Source organism: Zonotrichia albicollis, chromosome 29 (genome assembly GCF_047830755.1).
Source record: "Zonotrichia albicollis isolate bZonAlb1 chromosome 29, bZonAlb1.hap1, whole genome shotgun sequence".
Lineage (NCBI taxonomy): Eukaryota > Metazoa > Chordata > Aves > Passeriformes > Passerellidae > Zonotrichia > Zonotrichia albicollis.
In genome coordinates, this window is record NC_133847.1 from 5,968,918 (window position 1) to 5,990,281 (window position 21,364).

The following is a 21,364-nucleotide window of genomic DNA, read 5'->3' on the forward strand; positions in this document are numbered from 1 at the left end:
CTCCATTGGCACCGGCACGTCCGAGTTCCCCGGGAACGTCTGCCACGATCTCCGTAGCCATGGAGACACCGAAGCCGTGCACAGAAACACTTTTCCAGGCGTTTTTCCCCTTTTTTTTTTTCTTTTTTATTTTAATTTTTTTTTCCCCTCCTCGGGTCTGTGTGACTCTGCTGTGCCCACAGCAAGGGCTGGTAATTTGAAGGGAATGGTGGAATTTTCTGTGGAATGCCAGGTGGGAGCCCTGGCACAGCTTAGCCTTGCTCCCTGCTGCTCCCAAGGTCTGTGCCACCCCAGCGGGCACCTTCCCATCTCCAACCCAAAGGATTCCATGTGGGATGGGGCTGGGAGAGCTCAGAGCCCCTGGCAGGGCCTGAAGGGGCTCCAGGAGAGCTGGGGAGGGACTGGGGACAAGGGATGGAGGGAAAACAGAGCCAGCCTCTGCTCTGGCCCCGGGGGTGTGGAAGGCAGCGCCCCAGAGGGACGGATCCAGCCGGGAATGGTGCAGCAGCAGGGATGGGCTCGGCTGCAGGGATGCTCTGAGGGTGCTGGGAGCTCCAGGCTGGAGAGGAGCAGCAGCTCCATCCCCTCGGTCCTGTCCCTGCTGCCAGCCCGTGCTGGCCACGGGAGCATGGCCGGGATCCTCGGCAGGACGGGATGGGCACAAAGGGCAGCAATCCTGGAATCCAAGCTGGCCTTTCAAAGGGATCTTGGCCAAAAACCCCCGTGGGGCCTGGATCCTTCCTGCCTGTCCCAGCACGGGGCTGCTCCAAGGTTTCCTGCCTCCCCCATGCCCTCCTGTCCCCCACACCCCCAGGGCCGCTCCCATGGATGCCCCTGCAGCCACCTGGACCCCCCAGTCCCGTATTTTCACAGCATCCCCAAGGCTCTGCTCCTCCCTGCATCCCCAGGGTCCTCCTGCAGGACCACACCCACTGCAGCCCCCTGTCCCTGCTGCCAGGGCCGCTGCTGGCACCTCCCCGGGCGTGTCCAGCACATTCCTTGGCATTGCCCCCCACACAGCACAGCCCCTGCACCCCCAGGGACGTCCCTGAAACCCCCCCAGGAACCACAGCCCTGAAATCCCCCCGAGGTATCACAACCTTGAAATCCCCCCAAGGTATCACATTCCTGAAATCCCTCCAAGGTATCACATCCCTGAAATCCCCCCAAGGTATCACATCCCTGAAACCCCCCCAGGAACCACATCCTTAAAATTCCCTCAGGGACCACATCCCTAAATCCCCCAGGAACCATATCCCTGAAATCCCTCCAAGGTATCACAACCTTGAAATCCCCCCAAGGTATCACATCCTAAAAACCCCCCACGAACCACATCCTTAAAATCCCCCCAAGGACCACATCCCTGCATCCCTCAAATCCCTCCAAGGAACCACATCCCTGAAATCCCTCCCAAGGTGTCACATCCCTGCATCCCCCCACTCCACCTGTACCCCCGGCTCACCACGTCCCCCAAAGGTCCCCCCGCACCCCCCCGGCCCCACACCCCGCACACCTTTCCGCATCCCCCCGTGTTATCCCATCCCCCCGCACCCCCTCCCGCCTCCTGGCAGCCGCTGCCTCCCCCCCACGCCGGGTACCACACCCCCGCATCCTCCATCTCCCGCATCCTCCTCGCATCCCCCGCATCCCTCCCCGCCCTCCGCATCCCCGCACCCCACGCATCCCTCCCTCCCCACCCATATCCTCACCCCGCCCCCCCGATCGCAGCTCCCCCCGCGTTCCGCAGCCCAATCAGGGCCGCTCCGAGCAATTCAAACCCCGGCCCCGCAAGCGCCGGCGGCGGCTCCGCTCCGCTCCCGGGCCGGGCAGGCTGCGCCGTGCAGCGGCGGCGGGGCCGGTCCGGATGGGCGCGGGGAGCGGCGGGGCGGGCGCGGCCCCCGCCCGCCGCCCGGAGCGCAGGTGAGCGCGGGGGAACCGGGGGGAACCGGGGGGAACCGGGAAAGTTTGGTGGTGGAGCCGCGGGGCTGCACCGGGCACCGCCCGGCCGCGGCTCCGCAGGGGCGGTGCGGGATGCGCGGGGATCCGCTCCCGGTGCCGCTCCCGGTGCCGCTCCCGGTACCCGGGTGGGCTCCCTGCGGGAATGGGGGGTCCCGAGAGCTGCGATATCCCCGGGTCGGGGGTCTGTGACAGTCTGGGGTGGGCGGGGGAGCGGGAAAAAAATGGGAATTTTGGAATGAATATCGCTGCTAGATAAAATCTGAGATGGGCGTTTTGGGGGAGAAGAAGTGGAAAACAAGGGATTCCCGCAGCTGCTGCAAAGCCGCTGATTTTGGGGTTCGGCTGTGGGGGAGCCAAGGGGCGGCTGCCGAAGCCCCCGAGGGCTGAGGGGATTTGGGGGCTCTGGGGGACGGGGGAGGGCGGCTTGGGGAAACTTTGGGATGAAGCGGAGCCGCTGGGTCCTTGCTGGAGCCGGGGGTCTGTGCGGGAGCCGGGGGGATCCCGCAGAGCCCGGGACAAAGGGCTGAGCCCCGGAGGAACCGGGGCCGTTCCGCTCTCAGCCCCTCGGGAAGAGCCCCGGGAGCTCCCCGGGAGCGGCACCGGGAATTGGGGAGCTCTGGGCTGGCTGGAGGCAGCGTTTGGTGCAGAGCCCGGTGTCGGACCCGAGCTGGAGCTCCAGCAGGGCCGGCTGTGGGATTGAGGCGCTTTGGGGCTGCCCGGACCCCGCTGCCGTCCCCTCCTTGTGCCGTTCCCGGGGCTCTGCCCGCTCCCGGAGCCCTGGAGGGGACAGGGCGATGCTCGGGTGGCTCCGGCGGTGCCCGGGCTGGGCTGAGCGTGGGACAGGAGCGGGGATGGTTCTGCTGGCCCAGGGAGGGGTGGCAGCAGGATGTGCCCGCTTGCTGTGGCAGCGCTGCTGGCCGTGCCCAGGTCCTTGGGTGAGGCTCCGGTTTTCCCTGAGCAGCCCTGGGAGGATGCCTGGGATCCGTTCGGGGTCTGTCCCCACGGTCCCTGTGCCGGGAGGGGAAGGGAGGGAGGTGGGATCAGCCCTGAAAACCGCGCGGGTGGAAGCCCCGGGCTGAATTCCCCCGGAAAGGAGGAGGACAGGGCCTCAGGCTGTGCCAGGCAACGTTTAGGTTGGAAACTGGGGGGATTTCTGAGCAGAAAAGCCGCTCAAGCGCTGGCACTTTGGCACTGGGGGCGTCCCCATCCCTGTGGATGTGACACTTGGGGACAGGGGTCTGTGGTGGCCTCGAATGAGCTCGGCGATCTCGGGGGGCTTTTCCAACGTAAACAATTCCCTGGCTCCATCCCCTGGGCCGGCTCCAGGGCCATCAGCAGCGCCTGCTGTCCCCAAATCTCCATCCACCTGTTGCCGCCGGCCCCGGCCGGGCGCTCCCGCTGCCCCCGCGGCTCCTCCCGCTGCCGGCGGCATCTGCTCGGTGCTCGGGGGCCGGGGCAGCGTTCCCGGGGCTCCGCGGGGCTCCGCGGGCCGTGGGCAGCCCGGGCAGGCCGGGCCGGGGCTGGAGCAGCAGCAGGGCCGTGGGTGGATGCCGGAAAAGCCGAGCTGGGAGCGGCAGCCGCGGTTCGTGAGCTCCGCGCCTCCCCCGGCGCCTGCCACGGTGACAGCAGCGGTGACAGCAGCGGTGACACCTCGGGCTGGCGGTGCCGAGCGCCGGTAAATCCCGAGCCGAGCTGAGGGAGCGGCTGATCCCGGCTGGAGCTGCATCCCAACGCTCCCCACAAAGTCAAATGGATGGATCGGAGCTCCCTGAGGGACCCCAGGGCCGTGAGGCTGAGCTGCAGCCCGGGGCGGGGCAATAAACCCGGGATTAAAGGAGTGACCAAGGATGGAGAGGGGATTGCGGGATGGGAGCGCTCCAGGGCGAGCGGCAGGGATGGAAAACTGGGATTAAAGGGGAGCTGGGGGCTGTTCCCAGCTGGAACGTGCAGGGAAGAGCTGAGGGGACTCACAAGAGGGACCTGGAGTGGGTCTGGGATTGTGGTGCCTGGCTGGTGGGACAGGACCTGCCCATTCCCATTCTAATTCCCATTCCCATCCCCATTCCCATTCCCATTCCAGCCGTGCCTGGGGTCGGGTCTGTCTGGAAACCACCCGAGGCCATTCCACAGGCACCTGCTGAAGGATTCTGCGCTGTGGGAAGGGCAGGATGCTCTGTGGAGCTGGGATGTGCCTGAGGTGCAGAGCTGGAAGCTCCCAGCATTGGGCAGCACAGCTCAATCCGTGGATTTTAACATCTCCAACATCCCCCCAAGCCCCTGTGTGGCTTTCCTGTCCTGGCCCGGCAGGGCTTGGTTCCCACCAGGTCTCTACATCCCAACCAGCCAGGCAGAACCTCGTTCAGGGAGGATTTTTGGAATCCAAACCTTTCTTTGGAAGCTTCTGCTGGGATTCCCCGGTCCATGGAATGGTTTGGAGCAGAGACCCTTGAGCCCACAGGAGAGCAACAGCTTTGGGGTCATGGAGAGGAGCAAACTCCTGAGAGGCAGGGCAGGAGCTGCTGGATGTTCTTCCAGCCTGGAATGGCTCCGGAGGCCGGGCTGGTGGGGTTTGGAGCAGCCTGGGGCACTGGGAGGTGTCCCTGAGCCCATTCCATGATCCCACATCTCCTTTGGAGGTGTCTCCATGTGAGCAGAGGTGGCTTTGCCATCCCAGCCTGGCTGTGCCCATGTTCCCACTGCCCCGGGGCTGGCCCAGGGTTTGGGAATTCAGCTGGGAAATGCCTGGATCAGCCCCATGGATCTGCCCGGGCTCCTCAGGGCTCCTCGGGCCGGAGATTCCAGCACCTGAATCCCTGAATTCCCGGGATCTCCCGCAGCCCCTCTGCATTGCAGGGCTGCGAGTTTGTCTTTAATTGTGCCGGGCTGTGCTAACGAAGGGATTAAGGCCTGGGAGGGCGAGCGGTGCCGGCCAAATTCCCGTCCAGATTCCCCTCCCTGCTCCAAGGGCTGTTTTGTAACGCTCTCCTTTCATTCCTTCATCCCTGCCTGGAGCATCCCGCGCTGGGATCCAGATCTGAGCAGCTGCTGGGGCTGGGCCATGAGTCCCCAGCACTGCTGAGGCTTCCCAAGGATTGAGGGATGAGGGAAATCCTGGATGGAGCTGGGGATGTCTGGATGGAGCTGGGGATTTCTGGATGGAGCTGGGTATTCTTGGATCCCTGGGCACTGCCTGGATGGAGCTGGGCACACTCTGGGTGGAGCTGGGCACTCCCTGGATGGAGCTGGGCACTGCCTGGATGGAGCTGGGCACTCTCTGGGTGGAGCTGGGCACTCCTGGATTGAGCTGGGCACTCCCTGAATGGAGCTGGGCACTCCCTGGATAGAGCTGGGCACTCCTGGATGGAGTTGGGCACTCTCTGGATCCCCCCCTGGGCACCTGGGAATGTTCCAGAGGGATGGGGATGGGCTCAGGGCAGGGCAGAGCTGGGGATGCTCTGTCTCCTGCTCCCTGCTGGATCCATGGAGCTGCTCCATCCATGGGATCCTCAGCTGCTCCATCCTTGGGATCCTCTCTTCTCCAGGTCAGGGATGCCCCCAAGGAAAGGAAGGGGCTGGAACCCGAGCTGCTGCCAGAGAAGGGGATGGAGCAAACCCACGGATTGTGCAGGGCTGTGCAGGACAGGGCCATCGGGAACGTTCCCTGGGAGCAGCAGGGAGGGAGCCGTGTCCCCAGGGGACCTGGTGTCCCGCCAGGCTCGGGGCAGCGTCCCAGCCCAGCCCGGCTGCCAAGGTGCTTCCAGGAATGCCTGGGGCATGGCAGGGACACAAGGCAGGCGGGGATGGAGAGAGCTTGGCACTGGCCTGGCACAGAGTGTCCTGGCACAGGCGGGAGCAGCCTGGGATGCTGGAACAGGGCTGGAGCCACGGAGCTGCAGCCCAGAGCAGGGTGGGGGGGACACCCTGGGCAGGATGGAGGTCCCAGCTGTGGATGGACAGAGCTGTCCCTCTGTCTGTCCCTGCCTGGCACAGGGGGGGAAATGTTCCAGTGGGATGAGAGGATTTGGGGTGCTGGGGATGCTCCTTCCCTCCTGCTCTGTCCCGTTTGTGTCACTCACCCCAAGCCAGGCCAGACATCCCTGGGGGAGCCATGGGGGAGGTGGGAGATGGGGATGGGCCAGGGGGACCTGCTGGGATCTGGATCCTGCTGGGATTTGGACCCTGCTGGGATCCAGGACCTTACTGGGATCTGGACCCTGCTGGATCCCCCTGGTTTTGATGGAGATTTTTGGTGATTTTGTGAATATTTTGGGATTTTTGCGGGGATTTTTTGGGGTCTGTGGCCATCCCTGGTTTCCCTAATCCCGTCCATCCCACGGCACACCCCTGGAGCAGAGTGTGGATGTGGGGTCTCAAGCAGCTCAGGGCAGCCCCTCTGAACCCCCAGCAGCTCCCAGATCCTTTCCCTGCCCTCTTTGCCCCAAATTCTGGGAACCGTGGCCATGTTTAATCAGGACCTTCCCCGAGGGAGGCAGGAATGGGATCCCCTGGCTCCCTGCAGCCCCTGAGCCTGGAAAAAATCCCGGGGAGTTCTCAGCATGGGAACGGCATCGATTTCCCGGAGCTGAGCCCTGGCCCTGCCATCGATCTGCATTTTTATCAGCTCATCTCGGTGACTGAGAGGCTCTGGCACTGCGGGGAGGAGGAGGAGGGAGAGAGGAGGAGGAGGAGGAAGAAGAGGAGGAAGAGGAGGAGCAGCTCTGCCCTGGAGGGGCTGCTGGGATGGATGGATGGATGGATGGATGGATGGATGGATGGATGGATGGATGGATATTTGGATGGATGGATGGATGGATGGAATCAGGGATGAAATGAGGGATACAGGGACGTTCTCCAGGTCAAAACCCTCCCCATCAGCCCGGGCTGGCCCTGGGAAATTCCATTTTTCCTTGGATTTACAGTCCAGTGTGGAGATTCTGGACACAGGACCAAGCTGCGGATTTGGGAGTGTTCTCCCTGTTCAGCCTCTGCTGCCTTCCCAGGCTGGTTTTTAGGGGTTTGGAGCATCCTGGGTGCCCAGGGGTGGCACTGGGTGGGCTCAAGGTCTCTCCATCCCATCCCATCCCATCCCATCCCATCCCATCCCATCCCATCCCATCCCATCCCATCCCATCCCATCCCATCCCAGTGTGGAATTCTGTGCCAGCAGCAGAGCTGGCCAGGCTGGCATTGACGATGCCACTCTCTGTGTGTTCCCCGGATTATTTTGGGGGATTTCACCCCGAGATGCTCACAGAGCCTCGGATGCTGCTCCGGGTGTTGCTGCACGTGGAGGGCGGCTCCAAACAGCGCCTCCGACCCAGGAGTGATTAAAAATCCTTTAATTGCAGCGCCGGAGATCTTGGGAGCTGTGTCTTTGCCCATTTGCTCAATAATTCATGGCAGAGCCCGGTAATTAAATGCTAAAGACCCGATTTGCCTGGCATTGTTTGCAGTTCCATTGCTGCTTGAATGCAAGAAATTACCGAGTCATTTAATTGGTAATTAAAAGTAATGATTGCTTCCCATGCTCCAGGAATTACTCAGCATTTCTGGGGTTGTTTGCACACAGCAGAAACGCCCTCCCTGTTTTCCAGGCTAAATTCCTGTGAATTTATCCCTGGGTTGGTGCTGGGGGGAGCCTCGTGCTGCCCCATCCCCTTTCAATGGCTCATAAAAACCAGGAAAAATGCGAATTAACACAAAATGAGGCAGCACGGGCTGCCCGTGGGAAACTCCTGGGTTTGATCCCATTCCAGGCTCTCCCATTGCCCGTGGCCTTGCATGGGTGTGTTTGGGGGGATTTGGGAATGCCCAGGTGCTTTTGGGGCTGGGTTTGGGCCTTTGGATAAGGGAATGTGGGGTTATTTATAAATAATCCACAATTCCTGACAGGAGCAAATCGGGATCTGCTCCCAGGGAGCAGCAGGACGAGGGGGAACGGCCTCGAGCTGTGCCAGGGGAGGTTTAAATTGGATATTGGGAAAATTCCTTCGTGGAAAAAGGATTGTCAGGGGGATGGGATGGGATGGGATGGGATGGGATGGGATGGGATGGGATGGGATGGGATGGGATGGGATGGGATGGGATGGGAGTGGCACTGGGATGGGCTGAGAATGGTACTGGGATGGACTGGGAATGGCACTGGCATGGGATGAGATGGGAGTGGCATTGGGATGGGAATGGCACTGGGTTAGGAATGGCACTGGGATGGGATGGAATGAGCTGGAGTGACACTGGGATGGACTGGGAATGGCACTGGGATGGGAATGGCACTGGGATGAATTGAGAGTGGCACTGAGTTGGGAATGGCACTGGGATGGAAATGGCACTGGGATGGACTGGAAATGGCACTGGGATGGGCTGAGAATGGCACTGGGATGGACTGGGATTGGCACTGGGATGGGCTTGAAATGGCACTGGGATGGACTGAGAGTGGCACTGGGATGGACTGGGATTGGCACTGGGATGAGCTGGAGTGGCACTGGGATGGACTGAGAGTGGCACTGGGATGGACTGGGAGTGGCACTGGGTTAGGAATGGCACTGGGATGGGCTGAGAATGGCACTGGGATGGGAATGGCACTGGGATGAGCTGGAGTGGCACTGGGAAGGGTCAGGAACGGGTACTGGGATGAGCTGGGAGTGGTTTTTAGGACACTCCAGGACCTTTCCTCAGGTTTTGATCCCCAGGGACAGATCCTGGAGTTTTCAGTGTCCCCACATTTGTGGCATTGACAAAATCCTGAATTTCCTCCCCCTGGGGCTCAGAGACCCCAACCCCGATGGAAACATCCCCTGAGCTGTGCAGGGCCCTGGGGGGAGCTGGGGACCCCTCTCAGGGCTGGAGCTGACATTTCCCAGAGCCTCAGGGAGCGCTGCCCCATCCTCAGACTGGGATCGCAATTCCCAAATTTGGGACAGGGAATAATTTCAATTTTTGTGCAGAGCTGTGGAGCTGAGCGTGTTCCATGGATACGGATAACCTTTGCTTATTCCCAGCCTGGAGTTACCCTGGGCTGGGTTTTTGCTGCCTAAGCCCTTCCAGCTGCCCTTTCCTGCTCTGATTCCCAAATCACCAGCTCTGGAGGCACCTCGGAGCCAGAATGTGAATTAATAATGTGCTAAGAAAATAAAGACACTTCAACAGCCTTTAAATCAAGGGGAACAGCCTGTTAAAGGCTTTGGACAAATCCCATTACTTTGTGTGCAGTTTTAGGGCTGGCAGGAATAAATCTCCGGGCAATTTATAGATGGTGACAAATTTCTTTCAGGAAGAAAAGATCCCATGGGATGCTCCTGGTTATCCAGAGATTCTCTGAGGAGTTGTGGAGTTATTGATGTGTCCCACTGGGAGTGACAACACAATTTGTGGCCTCTGGAGCACCTGGGCTGGCATCAAAATCCATTTTGGGAGGCTGGGATGCTCCTCCCTGGGGCTGGGGTGGCAGGAGCAGAGCAGGAGGGGACAGGGATGGGAATTTCCTGTTGTTGGTGGAGGGGACAGGGATTGGGAATTTCCTGTTGTTGGTGCATGGCCAGGAAAGAGGGATCAGGGAATTTGGGGGGCTCTGGAGCTGCTGGAGCCTCTCCTGGGGTGGCTGCAGGGACCTGGACCCCGCTGGTGTCACCCAGAGCTCCCTGTCCCCTGTTATCCCATTTTCGGTGTCACAAACCTCTCTAAGTTAACCAGGAAAATCTAGTTTTGAGGGAAAACTGTAGGAATTTATTTGGGATTGTCCACAGCCGTGGATTGCCCTGGCTGCAGCCCCCAGTTCCTGTCTCAGGGCTCCCTGGGAATTGGGGTTCCCTCCCTGAAAATTCCTGCTCCAGCAGGAATTCTCTTTTCCTCTTTTCCCCTTTGGAGCATCCGGAGGAGCAGGATTGTCCTGTGGGAGCAGCTCAGGTGTGACACATCCCTCACCTGTCCAGGAGGGCTCGGCAAGGGGCAGCGAGCTGGAATTCTCTGCTTGAGCAGGGGAGCCTGGAGAGGACAGGACAGGACAGGACAGGACAATCCCTCAGTGTCACCAGGAATGTTGGGAATGAGGCCTCAGCCCTTGGGAAGGGGCTTTGGGTCCCCTCAGGGCTGCCCAGGAGGGGAGTTTTGGGAGGGCTTTGGTGTCACCCAGAATAATTCTGGGATTGGATAAAACCTCCAAGGCCATCGAGCCAAACCATCCCCAGCCCTGCCAAGGCCACCTCTGTCCCCAATTGTGACATCCCCACTGATTTCAACCCCTGCAGGAATGGGGATCCAGCCTGTTCACCCTTTCCATGGAGGATTTTCTCCTCCTGCAGCCACCCAGGCTCCCAATAAGCCCAAAGTGATTTTCTTTCATTTCCATTGGCAGTGAAATCCAGCCTGCCATGGCTGGGAGCTGCAGGAAACAAAAATGGTGATTTTTTTTCATTTCCGTTGGCAGTGAAATCCAGCCTGCCATGGCTGGGAGCTGCAGGAAGCACAAATGGTTTTCCCCCAGCCACGGGCAATGGTGGTTTTTTTTGGTTTTTTTTTTTTTTCCACCTGGAACTGGAGCAGCCAAGTGTGGGATTGTCCTCCAAGCAGGAACAGTCACTCGGTGCCACAGGGCTGTACCCAGAGCAGCCACTGCAGGTTCCACAGATCCCTTTGTCAGCACTAAAAAGGGCTCAGATCCTGCTGGAGCCTTCTGGCATTTCATAGGGGAGCTCAGATTAGAGGAGCACTCGGATTTTCCTCTCCCCAAAATGCAGGGCTGAACGTGGGACAGGGCAAAGGTTGAATCTCGTTTCGTTATCCAGCAGGAACCTGCTCCTTCCTGCCTCCACCTGGAGTTTCTTCAACATCCCCCAAAGCCCAGATCCCCCTGAGGCTGCAGCTCCAAAGCTGGCTCTGAGGCAGGGCTGGGGTTGATATTCCTGAGTGCCAGAATGTCTGAATATTCCTGAGTGCCAGAATTTCTGAATATTCCTGAATCCCTGTGCCTCAGGGCACTTCTGTCCCCAGCTCCCCCCTGAGACCATCCAGCTCTTTGTGCTGTAGGATGAACAATTCCTCAGCACGAGGATCCCTTCCAGGTCTGAGAGCTTTCCAAGGGGAGAGGGCAGAGGGGGAAGCTCCACACAGCAATTCCCACAGCCAGAGCTCCTTATCAAGGACTTCAGGAGAGGCAGAGGAATTTTGGGACGAAAGTCTTGAAATTAAACTTGAATTAAAGCCACAAATGCCAGAATGGCTTCAGCTGGGAGGGACCTTGAAGGTTTTCCAGTCCCATCCCTGTCCCAGGGTGCTCCAACATGTCCAGCATGGTCTTGGATGGATGGATGGAAGGATGGATGATGGATGATGGATGGATGGATATGGGATGGATGGATGGATGGATGGATGGATGGATGGATGGATGGATGGATGGATATGGGATGGATGGATGGATGGATGGATGGATGGATGGATGGATGATGGATGGATGGATGGATGGATGGATGGATGGATGGATGATGGATGGATGGATGATGGATGATGGATGGATGGATATGGGATGGATGGATGGATGGATGGATGGATGATGGATGGATGGATGGATGGATGGATGATGGATGGATGGAGGGATGATGGATGATGGATGGATGGATGGATGGATGGATGGATGGATGGATGGATGATGGATGGATGGATGGATGGATGGATGGATGGATGGATGGATGGAGGGATGATGGATCCATGGATGGATGGATGGATGGATGGATGGATCCATTGATGGATTCATGGATGGATGGATGGATGGATGGATGGATGGATGGATGGATGATGGATGGATGGATGGATGGGGATGGATGGATGGATGGATGGATGGATGGATGGATGGATGGATGATGGATGGGGATGGATGGATGGATGGATGGATGGATGGATCCATGGACGGATGGATGGATGGATGGATGGATGGATGGATGGATGGATGGATGGATGGATGGAGAGGGAATCTCTGAGCACCATGCCCACATTTTGGCTTTGGGGACAGGGACAGAGGATGGATTTCTCCAGAGGAACTCTGGGAACGGCCAGGGCAGCCACACCAGGCCCCTGTGGATCTTCCAGGAGCAGGTGGGGAGGAGACCTTCAGGAATTGTCCATCCATACGAGCAAAGCAATTTTAATTTGCCCCTGCTGAGCTGCCCTGTGCCCCGGGCACTGAGCGTTCCCTGCGCTGCTGGAGTGTGGAAAACTCCCCGTGGGCACCTCCCAGGAACCCAAACTCCATCAGACCGAGCCTGGCAGAGCAGGAAAACTCAATTCCAACCATTTCCATGGAATTTTCCCTGTGGGAAGGGGACAGTGGAGCTGCAGATATTTCCATCCCAAAAAGCTGCATCCCTGAGGATCCTGGGGAGGGGGAATGTGCCCAGGTGTTTTGATTTTTGGGATGCAGGAGTTTCCCAGGGGTCCCAGCAGGTTTTTTGGGATGCAGGAGCTCCCTGTGAGATCAGAGGGGATTTTTGGGGATGCAGGTGCTTCCCGGGGGACCAGAGGCATTTTATTTTTTTGGGATCACAGGGATGCAGGAGCTTCCCAGGGGTCAGAGCAGAATTTTTGGGATGCAGGTGCTCTCCGTGGGATCAGAGGGAATTTTTTGGGATGCAGAAGCTCCTCATGGGTTCACAGGGAGGTTTTTGGGATGCAGGAGCTTCCCAGGCGTCCCAGCAGGTTTTTTGGGATGCAGGAGCTCCCTGTGAGACCAGAGGGGACTTTTGAGGATGCAGGTGCTTCCCGGGGAACCAGAGGCATTTTATTTTTTTGGGATCACAGGGATGCAGGAGCTTCCCAGGGGTCAGAGCAGAATTTTTGGGATGCAGGTGCTCTCCGTGGGATCAGAGGGAATTTTTTGGGATGCCGAAGCTCCTCATGGGATCACAGGGAGGTTTTTGGGATGCAGGAGCTTCCCAAGGATCAGAGGGATTTTTGGGGATCACAGGGAGGTTTTTGGGATGGCAGGGATGCGGAGCCGGGGCGGGGGCGCAGCTCAGCCCCGCAGCCCGAGCACTCCCACGGTCTGGCTCTCCCGGGCAGGCGCCTCAGGAAACTTCCCCGGCTCCGCTCGCTGCGCTCCACCTTTTATTCTAATGGGCTCCGCATCGCCATAGGAACCCGAGCCCGCCCGGGCGGCAGCGAGCGCCGCCGCTCCCGGGGCCGGGCACGGCCGGGGATGGATGCGGGAGCCCGGGGCAGCCGCCAGGTACCGACCCGGGGGCACCGGGACCCCCGGCCCCGGGGAATGCTCCGGGAGGGTGGGGGGAGAGGGCAGGGAGCCGGGTTTGGGGTGGGAACAGCTTTTCATGGGGTTTGGTTTGGGACAAGGGTCCTTGGCTGGGTTGGGGGTCTCAGGGATTGGGATTTGAGGTGGGAACAGTTTTTACTAGGGTTGCGTCGGTGTGGGAGAAGGGTCCTTGATGGGGTCGGGGGTTTCAGGGGTTGGGATTTGGGGTGGGAACAGCTTTTCCTGGGGTTTGGTTTCGGAGAAGGGACCTTGACTGGTTTGGGGGGATCAGGGATTGGGGTTTGGGGTGGGAACAGCTTTTCCTGGGGTTTGGTTTCGGAGAAGGGTCCTTGGCTGGGTCAGGGTCTCAGAGATTTGAGGTGGGAACAGCTTTTCATGGGGTTTGGTTTGGGTGAAGGGTCCTTGGCTGGGTCAGGGTCTCAGAGATTTGAGGTGGGAACAGCTTTTCCTGGGGTTGGGTGGATTTGGGTGAAGGGTCCTTGGCTGGGTTGGGGATTTCAGGGATTGGGATTTGTGGAAATCCATCCCTGCGTGGCTGGGGCTGGGCTGAGCCTCCCCCTGGGCTGCTCCTGGAGGGGATGGGACATCCCAGGCACTCCGTGGGGCTGATCCATGGGATCTCCCTCGATCCAGGCTCCATCTGCCCCACGCTGCTGGATCCAGGCAGGATTCCAGCCTGGGAGAGGGGCTGGAGCCCTCCCGTCATCCACAGGGCTGGAGAGGTCCTGGGAGCAGGTTTGGGATGCGAGGGGACACCAGACACCCACGGGACCCTGACGAGGCTCGGGATCCTCCCTGGGCACAGTCCAGACCCAGAGCAGGATCCCTCCTGCATCCCTTTGTCCATGGGATGGAGAGGGGCTGGGAGGGGCCCTGCTGGATCCTTGGGAAGGGCTGGCACTGCCTGGTCCTGGCTTTTGCTGCTCCTCCAGGCTGGGATGGATCTGCTGGAGAGTCAGGAACTGCCAGGCTGGAGGTGCAGGGTGGGCTCAGCATCCCTGGGCATGGACAGGGTGGGGAGAAGGGTCTGACCCTAACAGGGAGGCTGGGAAGGGGAGGTGGATCCCAGTGTGTCCCAGTGGATCCCAGTGTGTCCCAGTGGATCCCAGTGGACCCCAGTGGATCCCAGTGTGTCCCAGTGGGTCCCAGTGGACCCCAGTGTGTCCCAGTGTGTCCCAGTGGGTCCCAGTGGACCCCAGTGTGTCCCAGTGGATCCCAGTGTGTCCCAGTGGACCCCAGTGGACCCCAGTGGATCCCAATGTGTCCCAGTGGATCCCAGCGTGTCCCAGTGGACCCCAGTGGATCCCAGTGGATCCCAGTGTGTCCCAGTGGGTCCCAGTGGACCCCAGTGGGTCCCAGTGGATCCCAGTGTGTCCCAGTGTGTCCCAGTGGGTCCCAGTGGATCCCAGTGGGTCCCAGTGGATGGGATTCCTGCCATGGGGAACACTTTTACTCCTCCTGGGCCTGGCACAGGGCAGAGGAGCAGCCCCGAGCTGGGGCAGGATCAGATCGCAGGGGTAACACAGCTTGGGGATCCACAGCAAGGGGAGACAGGAAAATCAGGATTATCCCAGCCCTGTAAACCAGGGGAACAGCCCTGTGCCCTGCAGGAGCCTCACACCCTGCTTTGATGGGGACCAGCTCCGTGCCCAGGGCTCGGATCCTGCTGGGAGCTCAGGATTCCCTGGCACAGCCCCTGGATGTGCTCCAGAGGCTGCCAGGCCCCGTCCCAGCAGCTGCATTTACTGAAAAAGGCAATGCAGGGATTGCAGCTGCTCCAGGGCGGGCACCAGCGTGTCCAGAGAGGGGCACGGAGCCGCCTCTGTCCGTCTGTCCTGCTGCACACGGCTGGGACAGACACCAGGACCCGCTGCTGAGGAGGTGAAGGGAAGGAGGGAGGGACCCCATGGCCCTGCCACTGAAGCTTTTCCCATTTTTGAGGAGCTCAGGCGCCAAAAATCGCGGAAAAAATATTCCAGGGAGATTTTCCAGGGCTTCTCTCATGAGCAAGATGAGGGTGGGGAAGTGGTTTAAGGGAAAAGAGGGGAGATTCGGGGTAATGGTTCAAGGGAAAAGAGGGAGATTTTGGGTAATGATTTTAAGGGAAAAGAGGGGAGATTTGGGGTGATGGTTTAAGGGAAAAGGGGAGATTTGGGGTAATGGTTTTAAGGGAAAAGAGGGGAGATTTGGGGTAATGGTTTTAAGGGAAAAGAGGGGAGATTTGGGGTGATGGTTCAAGGGAAAAGAGGGGAGATTTGGGGTGATGGTTTAAGGGAAAAGAGGGACATTTGGGGTAATGATTTTAAGGGAAAAGAGGGGAGATTTGGGGTAATGGTTTTAAGGGAAAAGAGGGGAGATTTGGGGTAATGGTTTTAAGGGAAAAGGGGAGATGTGGGGTAATGATTTTAAGGGAGAAGAGGGGAGATTTGGGGTAATGGTTTTAAGGGAAAAGAAGGGAGATTTGGGGTAATGGTTTTAAGGGAAAAGAAGGGATTTGGGGTAATGGTTTTAAGGGAAAAGAGGGGAGATTTGGGGTGATGGTTTAAGGGAAAAGAGGGAGATTTGGGGTAATGGTTTTAAGGGAAAAGAGGGGAGATTCAGGGTGGAATGAGGCAGGAATTTGTTAGGATGAGGATGGGGAGGGGTGGGATGGAATTCCCATCCCTGGAGGTGCCCCAGGCCGGGGTTTGGAGCAGCTTTGGGCACTGGAAGGTGCCAGGGCTGGCTCTGGATGGGCTTCAAGGTCCTTCCAGCCCAAACCTGGATCGTGCCCTCCATCCCACCTGGATCACACCCAGATCCTGCCTGGCTCCGTGCTGACTCCATCCTTTGTTCGCAATAAGCATCTCATTAGATATTCCCCGTTCCCAAATTAACATTTAATTCGTGCGTCGTTCCCAGAAAAAAAACCTGGGCACAGCCTCCTGGAATTGTTGACAGTGATCCTGTTCCTTTGTGAGCTCTGTCCCTATTAAGCAATTTCCTCGCCTGTGTCTTTTGAGTTACTAAGGGAACAGGAATAAAATCTTAATAAAACTCCATCAACCGTTCCTGAAATAACAGCAGCTCCTTGGAGGGGCCTGAGCAAGGGATGGGGCTCTGCTCCAAATTCCCAGGAAATCCAGAGCACAGAGTCAGGAGTGGGGTGGGCTGGAGGGTTCAAAACTCGTCCAATTCCACCCAATTCCACCACCCCAGGGTGCTCCAGCCACAGCTGCTCTGGGAGCCCCCACTGATGAAAAGGCAACAAATCCCAAAAGGGAATAAATCCTTTATTTTCAGGATAAATAATATCAAATATAAATAATAGATAAATTGCAGAAATATATATTTTGTATTATATATATATAAATATATATATAATAAAATAAATTATTAAATATAAATAAATATATTAATATTAATATATTAATATTATATAAATAATACCAGGGTTAGCAATTAGAAGGAGTTTTTCTCTTTTGTCCCGACTGTGCCTGATCCTCCTTGGATTTGGGCCCTGAGCCAGTTGGGCATCACCAAATCCAGGATTTATTGCTGTTCTGAGCACCACAGAGGGGAATTTTTAAACCGAATATGTCCATGGGAAGCACGGAGAGAGGTTTAGGCTTGGTTTAGGATATTGGAGGAATTCCTCCATGGAAAGGGGAGGAATCCCCATTCCTGAGGGGATTTAAAATCTTGTGGATGTGGCACTTGGGGACAGGGTCAGTGGTGGCCTTGGGATTGCTCTGCCTTGCCCTTCCCCTTGGATATTGGATATTAAATATTAGATATTGGATATTAAATATTAAATATTGGATATTGGATGTTAGATATTGAATATTGGGTATTAAATATTGGATATTGGATATTAAATATCGAGTGCTGGATATTGGATATGGGATATTGAATATTGGATTTTGGATATTGGATATCGCTGCCAGGGAGGGCAGGGGATGTTCCTGAGCCCTCCTAGGGAGATTTTGGGCTTTTTTTTTTTTCCCCCCATGCTGCAAGGGGATATTGGGGTGGATATTCCAGAGGGAATGGTGTGGATGTTCCAGGGATATTCATGCAGGTATTCCAGAAATGATGGTGTGGATGTTGCAGGGATATTGATGTAAATATTCTAGAGTTTATGGTGTGGATATTCCAGGGATATTCTAGAGATGATGGTGTGGATGTTCCAGGGTGGATGGTGAGGATGTTGCAGGGATATTGATGTAGATATTCTAGAGTTTATGGTGTGGATATTCCAGAGATGATGGTGTGGATGTTGCAGGGTGGATGGTGTGGATATTCCAGGGATATTGATGTGGATGTTCCAGAGACTTTGGTGTGGATATTCCAGGGATATTGATGTGGATGCTCCAGAGACTTTGGTGAAGATGTTGCAGGGGGATGGTGTGGATGTTCTCCTGAGGGGGTGGTGTCAATGTTCTCCCAGGGAGGATGACGTGGATGTTTTCCCAGGGAGGTTGTCATGGATGTTCTCCCAGGAATGTTGGTGTGGATATTGCAGGAATATTGATGTGGATATTGCAGGGAGGTTGATGCGCATATTCCAGGGAGGTTGGTGTGGATATTCCAGGGATATTGATGTGGATATTCCAGGGATATTGGTGTGAATATTCCATAGATATTGCTGTGGATATTCCAGGGAGGTTGGTGTGGATATTCCATGGATATTGGTGTCGATATTCCAGGGACTTTGGTGTGGATATTCCAGGGATGTTGGTGTGGATATTCCAGGGATATCGGTGTGAATATTCCATAGATATTGGTGTGGATATTCCAGGGAGGTTGGTGTGGATATTCCATGGATATTGGCGTGGATATTGCAGGGACATTGGTGTGGATATTCCATGGATATTGGTGTGGATATTCCAGGGATGTTGGTGTGGATATTCCAGGGATGTTGGTGTGGATATTCCATAGATATTGGTGTGGATATTCCATGGATATTGGTGTGGATATTCCAGGGATGTTGGTGTGGATATTCCAGGGATATCAGTGTGAATATTCCATAGATATTGGTGTGGATATTCCATAGATATCGGTGTGGATATTCCAGGGACTTTGGTGTGGATTTCTCCTGTGTGAGCTCCCCCAGTGCTGGCAATTCCAGAGGTGCCCCTGGATGTGCTGCTGCGCTCCCTGCAGTGGCCACAGCCCCTGTTTTTAACCCTGTCCCTGTTCTCTCTGTCCCAAAGCCCCGGAGAGCCGGAGCCCAGCTCGGTGACGGGGCCCTGTGGGCACAGCCTGGCCCTGCTCCTGTCCCCACGCAGCTGCAGCCAGGTGGGTGCCCCTGTTCCTCGGCAATCAGCTCCCCCTGTCCTTGCTGGGTCCATCCTGGGGCAGCTCCAGGCCTCCCTGAGCAGCCCCTGTGTCCCCACAGGTCCTTTTTGGTGGGGATACCACTGGATTTGGGGTCCCAAAGGGGCCCTCAGTGCCAACCTGGGTCTCTCCAGGGATTGCTGGGCATTCATGGTCAGAGGGGCAGCCCCTGCACCAGCGCCTGGAGCTGCCCACCCGTGCCTTGTGCCCACACCAGTGGCTTGCCAGGAAACCCAGAACTCCCTGAGCACCTCCTGGCCCTGTTGCTGCATCCCGTGGCTGGTTCCTCCTCCCCAGCCATCCCTGCTTTCCCCACATCCCATTCCTTCTCCTTCACCATCTGTTTTTCCACATCCAATCCCTCCTCCCTCACCATGCCTGCTTCCCCCACACTCAATTCCTCCTCCCTCACCATCTCTGCTTTCCTCGTGGCCAATTCCCCCTCCCTCACCATCTCTGCTTTCCTCGTGGCCAATTCCTCCTCCCTCACCATCTCTGCTTTCCTCGTGGCCAATTCCCCCTCCCTCCCCATCTCTCCATGCCCGTACCCATTCCCTGCTCCCTCACCAGCTCTGTTTTTCCCTGCAGGAGCTCTGGGCTCACCCAGGAGCCGATCCCGAGGGTTTCCCCATGGAATAGGAGCTTTTCCAGGTGCCTGGGCACACGAGAAGCTGAAGTTGGTCGCCCCGGGGCACCCGAACCCACCGTGCCCTGGAGCCCCCGGCCTCTGCCATGAATGATGCATCCACCATGGATTATGAACTGCTCTCCCCGTCCCTGGTGGAGCACCCCGCCGGCGCCGCGGGCATGGATGCCGAGCAGAAAACTGTCTTTGCCTTCGTCATCTTCCTCCTGGTGTTCCTGGTGATGCTGATGGTGCGCTGCTTCCGCATCCTGCTGGACCCCTACAGCCGCATGCCCGCCTCCTCCTGGACGGACCACAAGGAGGGCTTGGAGCGGGGCCAGTTCGACTACGCCCTGGTGTGAGGGGAGCCCGGGCCGAGCTCCAGCCCCGCTGTCCCTCCATCCATCCATCCATCCATCCATCCATCCATCCATCCACCCATCCCTCCCTCCCTCCCACCCTCCGCAGGGATGCTCCGGGCCGGGGGGCGAGCAGGGGGTCCGGCCCCAGGGAGGTTTTCTAGGCGTTTCTCTCTTTTCTAAGCACTTTTCATTTCTCTCGGCAGCCCGTGGGACGCTGGGGGTGGGACAGGGGGGCTGGACGGGGACCCCGGTGCCCCCCGTGCCCCCGGGCACCGCGGACGGGGCATGGCGGGACCTGCCCTCGGCCCGCGGGGCCCCTGGGCTGGGCTGGGCTCTGCCCGGTGCCAGGCCCGAGCTTTGACCCCCGCTGCCCCCCGTGAGTGCCCCCTGGCAGTGCCCCCGTGGTCCAGTGCGTGTCCATGTGTCCTGTAGCTGAGCTGTGTCCGTCAGGGGTTTCTCGGCACCGGCCCCCAGTGCTGGCTTTGTTCCTCCTCTGTGCCACTCCCGAGCCCCCCCAAAAGGGAGGGGAGGCTGGAGACCCCTCTGTGCAGCCCCCCTTGGGCTCCAGTTCTGTCCGTGCCCAGCTGGTGACAATGGAGCCAGGGGCACTCCTGGCCTGGGGACACCAGGACGGGTCAGGGGTCCCCAAAACACCCGGGAGAGGCTCCTGGGCCATCCCTGCCGGGGTGTCCGGCCCTCCCCGGGCTCTCCAGGGCTCTGCAAGTGGCCGAGGGGCTGCCAAGGGCCGTGGTGGGCAGCGGGAGGGTCCTGCCAAGGGATTTGGGCCCGGTGGGGAGGGAGAACCTCGCCCCCCTCTATGGAAATGAAGGGATTTGGAAATAAAGCAGCACCGTGCCGACCCCAGCCGGCTCCTGCTCCGCTCTGTGCTGCGTCCCGGGAGGGGAACGGGACCCTCCAAAACCCTGGGGGCAGGAGGAGGAGGAAGAGCGAGGGGTCATTGTGGGTGCTGCAGGAGTGACCACCAGGTCACTCTGTCCCCAGGACATGGGGACCCAGCCCGGCCACCTCCTGTCCCAGCACGGTCCGGCACAAATCCCCGCTCACACACGGAGCTGTTCCAGGACATTTTGCGGCTGTCCGAGCCCCAGTTTGCCCCTGCCGGGTGTTGTCCCCTCTGCCCGGTTCTGTCCCCTCTGCCCGGTTCTGCCCCCTCTGCCCGGTTCTGTCCCCTCTCTCCGGTGCTGTCCCCACTGCCCGGTTCTGTCCCCTCTGCCCGGTGCTGTCCCCTCTGCCCGGTTCTGTCCCCTCTCTCCGGCGCTGTCCCCACTGTCCGGTTCTGTCCCCTCTCTCCGGTGCTGTCCCCTCTCTCCGGTTCTGTCCCCTCTGCCCGGTTCTGTCCCCTCTCTCCGGCGCTGTCCCCGCTCCCTGCCGGCCCCGGGTGCCGCAGTCCCGCCCGCCCTCTGCTGGCACCGCGCTCCGTCTGCGCTGGCAGCCGGGAAGAGCTCCCAAAAACCGGGAATATCGGCCTGGAAGGAGCGTCTGGGCTGGACCACATCGGCCCAACCCCGGCCAAGCCACCCAGGGCCAGGACAGGGACATCTAACACAGCTCCAGCCTGGCCTTGGCACTGCCAGGGATCCACAGCTGCTCTGGGAATTCCATCCCAGCCAGGAATTCCTTCCCAATACCCACCCAAATTCCCCAGTCTGGTCCAGTTTGAAGCCATTCCCTGTGTCCTGTCCCTCCCTCCTTGTCCCCAGCCCCTCTCCTGGAGCCCCTTTAGGCTCTGAGCTCTTCCCCAGAGCCTTCTCCAGGCTGGACAATCCCAATTCCATCTCCAAGGAAGCTCCAGGTTGGGAGCTCCCAATCTGTGCCCACACAAAG

At 58.4% G+C, this 21,364-nt stretch overlaps 1 protein-coding gene across 1 annotated transcript; it reads left to right on the forward strand.

Annotated features, from left to right (window-relative positions):
- Nucleotides 1–1,730: 1,730 nt before the first annotated feature.
- On the forward strand, nucleotides 1,731–20,383 carry CTXN1 (cortexin 1). The gene is made up of 3 exons (XM_074528545.1): nucleotides 1,731–1,920; nucleotides 18,409–18,493; nucleotides 19,121–20,383. Exon 3 carries the CDS (start codon nucleotides 19,265–19,267, stop codon nucleotides 19,517–19,519), a length of 255 nt encoding a protein of 84 aa, XP_074384646.1. The 5' UTR covers nucleotides 1,731–1,920; nucleotides 18,409–18,493; nucleotides 19,121–19,264; the 3' UTR covers nucleotides 19,520–20,383.
- Nucleotides 20,384–21,364: the final 981 nt, after the last annotated feature.

What these genes read in the sequence shown, in the direction of transcription:
- CTXN1 (XM_074528545.1), top strand. Translation starts at nt 19,265, where the DNA reads ATGAATGATGCATCCACCATGGATTATGAACTGCTCTCCCCGTCCCTG.